At 41.8% G+C, this 9898-nt stretch overlaps 2 protein-coding genes across 2 annotated transcripts; one reads left to right on the forward strand and one right to left on the reverse strand.

Annotated features, from left to right (window-relative positions):
• The first annotated feature begins 333 nt into the window (after window positions 1–333).
• Window positions 334–2153, forward strand: LOC121974820 (protochlorophyllide reductase-like). The gene is made up of 5 exons (XM_042526070.1): window positions 334–495; window positions 568–669; window positions 798–1320; window positions 1386–1744; window positions 1839–2153. Exons 1-5 carry the CDS (start codon window positions 445–447, stop codon window positions 1992–1994), a joined length of 1191 nt encoding a protein of 396 aa, XP_042382004.1. The 5' UTR covers window positions 334–444; the 3' UTR covers window positions 1995–2153.
• Window positions 2154–3288: 1135 nt separating this feature from the next.
• LOC121977438 lies at window positions 3289–4305 on the reverse strand. The gene is made up of 3 exons (XM_042530015.1): window positions 4100–4305; window positions 3806–4011; window positions 3289–3708 (listed from the first exon to the last, which is right to left on the reverse strand). Exons 1-3 carry the CDS (start codon window positions 4187–4189, stop codon window positions 3474–3476), a joined length of 531 nt encoding a protein of 176 aa, XP_042385949.1. The 5' UTR covers window positions 4190–4305; the 3' UTR covers window positions 3289–3473.
• Window positions 4306–9898: the final 5593 nt, after the last annotated feature.

Consider the following 9898-nt stretch of genomic DNA (forward strand, 5'->3'; position numbering starts at 1 on the left):
GGGTCGACCCACGGCGGACTTGGGTTGATAAAATTCCAACCCAACCCGTTTAAATTATTTGGCGGGACGGGTCAACCCGACGGGCCCAACCCAAATTGACGGCTCTAGTGGAGGGGATGTGCGTAAGAAGGGAGGGGAAAAACGGCTCTTTTTTTTTATATATAAATGTTATTTCCTTGCCACTTGCAAGGACACCCCGTCACGTGGCCTCTATGCAATCATTACCGACAGCCGCGCTGGATTCCTTCAAGTCCCGTCGCATAACCAACAAAATCCAAGCTCAACACCGAATTGAAATCTAACTACCGACTCCTCATTGGCTCAACCCTCGCCACTGTGGCTTCTCCGGGACCACACTTCTATCCCCTTATCCTCCACACCCTTCTTCACCCCCACGTTGTAAACCAAGAAAACACTCTTCTGTATCCAACGATTGCCCCTTCGATGGCGCTTCAGGCTTCCCTTCTTCCTTCGGCTCTCTCAGCTCTCAAAGAGGTCATCCTGCTGATTCATTTCTTGTGCCGTTTTTCTTCTCCATGGATTGGCTTCTAAAACAGGGGAATGCAGGGGAAGGCTAATGGAGCACTCAAGGAATCGGCTTTCTTGGGGGTGTCTCTTTCTGAAAACTCCAAGTCGGAGTTTGGTTCTTCAGTTTTTATTAGCAACAAGGTTCTACATTTTATAAATTTAAACAAAAAAAAAATGCCTATAGATTCGTCATGTCCATCTATTTAGAAAGTGAATTTTAGTTTTTTTTTTCTTGATATGAGAAAAGATCGGATTTTTTTTTTTGGCAGAGACTGAATCTTTCTGTTGGAATCCGAGCTCAAACGGCGGCCACCACCCCCGCTGTCAACCGCGCCTCCCCAGACGACAAGAAGACGCTTCGCAAGGGGAACGTCATCGTGACGGGCGCCTCGTCGGGGCTTGGCCTGGCGACGGCGAAAACGCTGGCGGAGACGGGGAAGTGGAACGTCATCATGGCGTGCCGCGACTTTCTGAAGGCGGAGCGGGCGGCGAAGGCGGCAGGCATGGCACGGGAGAACTACCAGGTGATGCACCTCGATCTGGCGTCGCTGGACAGCGTGCGCCAGTTCGTGGCGGCGTTCCGGCAGTCGGGGCGGCCGCTGGACGTGTTGGTCTGCAACGCGGCGGTCTACTTCCCCACGGCGAAGGAGCCGACCTACACGGCCGATGGGTTCGAGATGAGCGTGGGGGTGAACCACCTTGGACACTTCCTTCTCGCGCGCCTGCTCGTCGAAGACTTGAATGTTTCCGACTACCCCTTGCGCCGCCTCATCATCGTCGGCTCCATCACCGGTAAGTCCCTGATTGTTTTACCTCATTTTATGAAAGCAAATTTGTACTCAAATCGTCTCAATTAGGCAACACAAACACCTTGGCCGGAAACATACCGCCGAAGGCCAACCTTGGTGACCTCCGGGGCCTCGTCGGTGGACTCAACGAGCTCAGCGGGTCCACCATGATCGACGGCGGGGAGTTCGACGGCGCCAAGGCCTACAAGGACAGCAAGGTGTGCAACATGCTAACAATGCAGGAGTTCCACCGGCGGTTCCACGAGGAGACCGGCATCACCTTCGCCTCCCTCTACCCCGGTTGCATCGCCACCACCGGTCTCTTCCGAGAGCACATCCCTCTCTTCCGCCTTTTGTTCCCGCCCTTCCAAAAGTACATCACTAAAGGCTTCGTATCCGAAGAGGAAGCAGGCAAAAGACTTGCGCAGGTATCAGAGTTAACTGATCCATCAACCAATTGGGGATTAAAATGCCACTAGTTAGCTCACTCATCGGGGTCTCTAATTATGCTTGATCATGTAGGTGGTGAGTGATCCGAGCTTGACTAAGTCGGGGGTGTACTGGAGCTGGAACAACTACTCGGCGTCGTTCGAGAACCAGTTGTCGGAGGAAGCCAGTGATCCTGAGAAGGCAAAGAAGGTGTGGGAGGTCAGTGAAAAGCTGGTTGGGTTGGCTTGATTAGGAGTTCTTTGGGAGAGGAAGCAGGTTTGAGTTTTCGTTTAGTTGAGTTATGCCATCTAAGGTCATTCTGATCAGATATGGACAAAGAGTACATACACAGATACACTGGACTAACTAGCTTCCTCCGTGATATGCCGTGATCTACATTTGCCCGTCTCTGCTTACCATAGTGTAGTTTTGAAAGGAAAAAATTCCTCACTGACTGGTACTCCACCATATTAAGAGAGAATAAATTAAGAAATTAAAATTAGCCAAAGATAATTCTTTCCATCCTTATTCAATTATACAAATATATCATGTGATAACTAATTTGGTTATCTATGCTATCCATATTATAGTAGCAAAAGGTTAAAAGTTCGCCTCTAACGTCTCCGTCAATCCGCACCATAATCAACATAGAGGAGATAAATCATGGTGACTGAGGAGACAAGTGCATATGGGGATGAGTTATACAGGGTACAAGAATTTACTTCCTGTCAATTATGAGATTCAATCTCAAGTGACAAATCTCCATCTATTTATCATCTCAGCTATGTTAGGCGCTACCCATAGCATAGTGCTATAGTAACAATTTCATGAATACATTATAGAATTTAAAAAATTGATAACGTTGAATTGTTCACTGTGACTCTGCTTTTCGATTTACTTTAATGATCAATAAAGATTTTTATGAGATCAATCGATCATCTTTAGAATTAATCATCTATGTTTTTCGATTTATCTCGATGAGTCGGTGGTCGGTAGAAAATTTTATCGGATCGAATTGATCGCTTTATGAATTTATGGGATCGTAAAAAGTGAATATCCAGATTAAAAGAAAAAATAAGCATAACAAGCTGTTATTTTGCTTCACATATCCACATCAACTCTCTTGATAAGAGACTTATTGATATCTGCAAATGCAACGCCATCTTGATAAGAGACATTCTAGTGAAGGCATCTGATAACTATTCAAGAAAATGTCTTGGAAAATAGCTTAGCTTTAGTGTGCAAAAATTTGAAAATAAGGATGTGTTCTTGTCGTATGAGAGGGAGAGAATGCATCTCCTATAGCTTGATCCTTGAATTCAGTTTGTGCAATGGATTTGCACAAACAGAGACTTGCTTTAGGCATTCAAAGTAAGTGCGGCCAAAATCACAAGTCAATGGGATGATTTAGAGACGGATGTCCAATTTTGTTGACCATGTACACAATTTATGTGGAAATGTACAATGAACCTTGGGGCATAAGGACTTTGTTTTAAACGTGAGAAAGCTTTTGTTTTTTCAAAAAAAAAAATCAAGGGAAATTTATAAAAGATTTCTATAGGAAAAGTGGCATCATCAAAACAAAAGGCAACATTTTAATCATAGGCAGCTATCTTACAAATGCAAACATCGATCTTTATGTGCATAGCCTTTTGAAAAGAAAAAAAGTTTTAATAAAAAAAATGAAGAAAGCAATGGGTGTAGGAAATCTGAAGCTCAAAGAGGAGTTCAGCCGATCGCCTCCTCGTCGGCGTACCCGTAGCGGGATCCGTCGTACAAAATGTAGTAGAACACGGCGAGGATCGTGGTGAGGAAAGCGAAGGCGGCGCCGGAGGCGAAAACACCCTTCCGCAACACCTCGCAGGATGGGTCGTTCATAAAGAAGAGACCCCGGAAAGCCGTGTGGTAGGCGTTCCGCACCGATCCGGTGAGCAAGCATATCTCCGCCACCAGAAAAGTCAACCTTCGTTATAGAGAAAGAGGGAGGATCAAATTTTGATCGCCGCATCGTAAAATCAAATCAAAACAAAAGGGGGCGAATTAGGGAAGGTTGGAATTACCAAGAGGACAAAAAGAGGGAGACAGCGCAAGAGCGAGATTTCCCCCATCTGAGCGTGGGACCGCAGAAGTAGCACCTGGTGACGGACACGATGAGGAGCTGGCTGGCCATCAAACAGAGGAAGGCGCCGACGCCAAGCCCAGTCGCGATGTCGGAGTCGTAGGCGCAGTAGGTGTACTCCTTCTCGTCGTCAGGGACCACCGTGGCCTGCATTATGGAGATCGGTGATCAGGAGCCAGAATGCGGAGTCAGATTTGGGGATTGAGATCGTAGGATGGACCGCCGAAATACATACCGTGCTCCGTCGTTGCTCGGCGGCGATGGCGAGGGCGAATGCAGTAACGTCAAAGAGCACGGCGACAGACAGGACTACCTTGGAGGCCATGGAGGAGGAAGAAGAGGGTTAGGGAAAATGAAGCCGTAAAAAGGCGAGAAGAAGAGGGTTTCCCCGCTTTTTTGAGCAAATGTCTGGCTGTCTGTGTGTTTCGGTTGAGCAATAACGCGTGGGACTTGGAAGGGGTTTTATTGCCCTTAGTTTTTTAATTGATGAATTTCAGTTTTGAAAAAGTTTTTCTATGTTTGTTTTTAAAGGAACAACTAAACCAAAACTATAAAAGCAGTTGTTTTTATTCTTATAATTGGTGCCCCGCCTTCGACCCGACTAATTTTAGAATAATAATTTTAGAATAATTAGTTAGTATTATTTAGATTTTGTCGCCTATCAAGATAAATTAGCAAGTACATATAGAGATTTATTTTGACGACCAGCATTCTCGATTTCACTATCCATTAAAAAAAATCTTGTAGGATCAAAGATGAGCGCTAAGGGGGGTTAATAGCGCAAGCCGCTTTTCACTTTTTCAAAAAAAACTCGAGAGTATGCAGCAGAAATCGGAAACACAATGCTAACAAGTTATTTTTATTTGGTTCATAGTCCGATGATTACTAGTCCAAGGGTCATATTCGTGGAGTGCTTTCATTAGGCAATCCATTAAGAGTTTGTATAATTACAAATATTGAGTACTAAAGAAATGACACAATTGAAATTTATACCGACAACATATTAGGTGTAGTACCTATTGGTGCAATCAACCCAAGTTTGATCGGTACAATGATGATTTTGATGTGTGTGTCAAAGAGTTTAAATTAGACTTTCATATGTGTTTGATATGTGTGTTTGAGTCTTACAGGACTTGGTGAAACACACATGAGGAGCTTGGTGCAGCTAAGCTTGGGAAGCTTATCTTAGGGCTCGGATCCTTGAGTCGGTGAAGGATGGTGTGGAAAGCATCCGAGGGACCGCTATACAAGGAGCAACGGAGTGGAGTCGAGGGAAGTGGACTTCAAGGCAACGTGAAGGATGACTCGAAGAGGAGTCGTGGGCTCAGGTGCATCTGAGGGACGAAGGCCGAGGAATAGGACTTCAAGGGCGACTCCGGAGAGGATAAGTGTGTATGTGTATTCTTTGCAGTCTTAGCAGTTGACTGCTAGTTTTAGCAGTTGACTGCACCAATCGACTGCTAGTTTTAGCAGTCGACTGGCTGCGGACAGAAACATTCTATTCGCTCAGCAAACAGCTACCAGTCGACTGCTAGTTTAAGCAGTCAACTGGTAAATGACCGTTGGTGCTGCAAAGTAGCCATTAGCTACCTCCAACGGTAGCACCAGTCGACTGATGGGTTTGCCAGTCGACTGGTGTCGAGATGAGTTGATATAATGATCAACTCTCTCCTCTTATTTATAGGAAGCTTTGGGACTTGAAGGAGACTACTCATGCTTGTTGAATAACTCCTTAGCAATTATCCAAAGCTTCCAAGTCATTCTCTTCCTCCTAATCTAAGTCTTCATCTTGTAAGAGGAAGAGAGCTTTGTAAGAGGTTGTACTCCACCGAGAAGGAGTAAGAGCTAGCCGAAGATTGCCGGGGACTGATCCACCGAAGGATCAAGGGTTCGTCCACCTCAAGGACACGCCGTGGAGTAGGAGCAAGCAATCTCCGAACCACGTAAATGATTTGTATTAGCATTTGTGCTTTCATGCTTGTTCTTATTATTTTTGTTTAGTATATTCCGTTACGCACTAACACCTTGTAGAGAAGAAAGCAAATTGGGGGTGACCTAGCTATCCAACCCCTCTTCTAGCCGACCACCAATCCCCTACAGTAGCTTGAGCATTGGTTGTCGGAGCAGTGTTTCAGTGTCATAACAAAGGCTTTGAAGCAGCACATTAGTATGAATATTATAGAGAATATTGTTCTTTAAGTGTTGGTCGAACCCTTCTTTTATAAACCTTTCAAGGCACTTAGATCCCTTCTGGACACCTCAATCGAAGCTTATTTGATTCGCTTACATCGCAACTTATCCACATCCAGGCATTAGATCCCTTTTAGGTGCCTCAAGAGTTGACGTGGCGTTGATTGGATGAAACTTCATTACTTGAGGCTTTATCTCATCCCAGGCGTTTAGATCCCTTTCAGGGGCCTAGATCACCTTGGTCCAGAAAACTTATACTTATATCACAGAATTAGCACAACAAGTATATAATATTAAGCATGAAATAGTTTGACAATTTTTGGGCTCAGTGAAATCCTAGGTCAAACTAACGTCTACTGTTCCCTCTCGGAGAATGTGTCCTCACCCACTTCTCTCAGAAGAGATTATCTGTTTGTCAAATATTCAGTTCTCCGGACTTATTTAGATTTTTGCTCAGCAACCGATCTTAACCTTCAGGGCTTCCTGTTAGACGTCTGATCCTCGACCCATCTAGACTTATGCCTGGTGTCATCAACCCCAAGCCTTCCTGTCCAGTACCCTCAACCCCTAGGACTTCTACTCGACATCCTTGATTTACCAAGTATTCTGCCCAATTTACTCAACTAGGGTTTCTTTTGTAGGAAATGGGGAAAGTGGGAACGTGGGAACATGCCCATGTTCCCCACTACTTTTAATGGAAAAGTCCATTATAAGGGGTGCGTCCAAGGATCATTCGGCAGCGTAAGGAGAGATAAGAAAGAGAGAAGGAGAATATCTGAGGCGGTGGGATTTGGTTCGTGGAATTGTGGAGAGCTTTCTGATCCTGTGATTGTTCTTCCGACAGCGAGTCTTGCCGTCGCCGATTGCAGATATGCGAGAGATTGTTGTAAGTCTTTACCATATTAATTCGTTTTAATTCATGCATTTAGAATTATCAACAATGGTATCAAAGCAAGTTATTCTAAATGCGTGATAAAACCCTTGGTAAAATCGTTGCCTCTTCTTTTTGCTCTTGTTTGCTGTCGCTCCGATCAATTTTGTTGCCTGCTACCAACACATGGTAATATCACGTCCATGTCGCGAACTTCCCCAATTACTAACGTTATAGGCCTTGAGAGACACCCACGGAGTTTGTGTCCGATTTTGTCTCTGATGGAGGATGACGACAATGATCCAATTCCGATGATGACATCAAGGTACAGCGGATTGCTCATGGCCACCTCTCAATTCTCATTGCGCCCCGTGTTCATCACAGGTAAGGTGGTGTGCAGTTGTTGTGGTGGCGTGCATGGGATCGTGCGGCAAAGAAAACGGGAAAAGATAAAAGTTTCTGTTTTGATTTTTTTCAAAACAAAAATTAAAAAAAAAAAACACCGTGGCGGTGTTGTGATATGTTCACAGGATTAAGGATTAAAAAAAAAAAAAAAAAAGTTGCCCCGTGCAATTAAATAAAAAAACTAAACCTTTTGGGTTCGAATTATTTTTCATGCAAAATTTTTTAAGCTTATATTTTTAGAATTATTTTTCATGCAAAATTTTTTAAGCTATATATATATATATATATATATATATATATATATATATATATATATATTATACAGGTTAGAATTAATTAAAATTAGGATTATTAATCTAATTTTAATTAATTAGGTTGGTTTAATCAAATTAATTTGGTCTAATTAGACCCGGTTTAAATTAAATAATTAGTTGGCTTAATTGAACTAGGTTGATTTAAACCGGAATTAATTTGAGTTGATTAATTGGGCATGGATCAAATATGATCAAATGACCAGATTTGTTCTATTAGGTCAGATTTGATCAAATGATTAGATTTGTTCTAATTGGTCAGACTTAAACCAATGTGCATTGATTTGATCAAACGAACACGAGTTTGATCAATAAATCTGAAATTAGTTAAAATGGACTTAGATCAAATAGTAACAGAACATAGGTACAAAATTCTCTGTCTAATTAGATCAGTTCTAATTAGGGTCTATGGACCAATCTTAGGATTTGGATTCCTAATCAACCGATCTAATGGGTCAGTCGACTTAGACTCCTGAAAATCAAGAAGATTTGTTTTTCTTGATTGATTATGTTGGTACTATGCCTGTATAAATTGAAGTAAGCCAGTTTTGTACTGGTTAGTCGGTTTTGTATTAATTTATTTAATTTCAATTTTTCAGGTGGAACGGACGATTACCACATTGACTCGTTGCGAAGTGCGACGAAATCAGCTCAGGGAGGATATTCAGGAGATAGGATATAACTTTACTTATGGAGTCGACGGACACATTGGACGATTTGATGATCTATTTTGGAAACTTGAGCGAGAAGAGTTTCCAGTCTTGGACAGTTATAGGATCTGGGCGTTGATGCGTTCATTGCTAGAAAATTCTAGGATGATAGCAGACTATATTTGGGAGCGTCATTAAGGACGCGCCACATATTCAATATTATGTGAGGAACTGCTTCATTATATGACTGAAGAGGATCTGGAAGAGTTCGAAGAGGACCCGAAAATGATCAAGCAGGATCCAGAAATGGATCCAATTGTGGATCTAATAGAGAATCCTGAAGCTATCCTGCCTGAGATTACTCTAAATGAGTTCAGGCTGAAAGGGATAATATTGGCCACTACACTAGTGTCTGTCCTAGTGGGAGTGGTAGTAGCATATCTAGTTTACTAGAGTTATGTTATTGTTATCTTCATTATGTGTGAACAAGTTTAGTCCATTTCATTCATGTCAATTGGTTATATGTTAACAATATGCAGCATAATTTTATATTAATGATATGTTCATTTATTTATGTTGTTTACTTGACATGATACATGATTAGTTCATTTTTATTAAATGATCAGTTCATTTAATTAAAGTAATCATGATTTATTAAATGATTAGTTCATTTAATTAAATAAATTATGATTTTATAAATGATTAGTTCATTGATTGGGATGTATATAATAGAGTGGATCAATATGATTTGACTGGTCATACAAATGATGAGTGAAAATATTATTGTCACTTGATTTTGTAAACTAGCTCAAATTAATATTGAGTCAATAATAAATTGCATACATATGATTTACACTGAATACTAAATAATATGTTTATTTATGATAGATTATGGCAACCAAAAATATTATAGCTGAACTCAACAAGGGTGAAAAACTTAATGAGGATAACTATAAGATCTGGCACCTCAGGATATAATATGTACTTGAGAAACAAGAAGTTCTGGAGGCGGTAAATCAGGTTATGATAGAACTTGTAGATAGTCCCACTGCACAACACAGACGAGATATTGATGCCTATAAGACATTGAAGAAAAAGGACTTTACTGCGAAGGACATATTGATTAGTTCAATGGTAGACGCCCTAGCTTTTAAGTATGAGTCGTATCTTTCAGCTTATACAGTCTGGGTAACCCTTAAAGAAAAATATAGTGGAGTAAGTCTGAGCAAGCTTCGACTGCTGACAATTAAGTTTGACAGTTACAAGAAGCATCCGAATATATCAATGGTTCAACACCTCAGGGAGATGTCGAACATGATTCAGGAGCTTAAAACTGCTGGTCATGAGTTGACTGATGAACAATAGGTTCAAGCAGTTATTCGTTTACTTTTAGATTTTTGGGAGACCATGAAGCAGACCCTAACTCACAGTGAGAGTATCAAGACTTTCATTGACGTCTCACTCCATGTAGAATTGGAGGCGGAGAGAGTTAAATCCACAAGGATTTCTAGACAAGCCTATGTGGCTATAGGTTCTGCTAGATCATCTGGATCCATGAAAAAGAAATGGTTCAAGAAAGGGAAGGGAAAGAAAAGAGAAGCTGTTGT

The sequence above is a fragment of the Zingiber officinale genome, chromosome 4B (assembly GCF_018446385.1).
Source record: "Zingiber officinale cultivar Zhangliang chromosome 4B, Zo_v1.1, whole genome shotgun sequence".
In the NCBI taxonomy this organism is placed as follows: domain Eukaryota; kingdom Viridiplantae; phylum Streptophyta; class Magnoliopsida; order Zingiberales; family Zingiberaceae; genus Zingiber; species Zingiber officinale.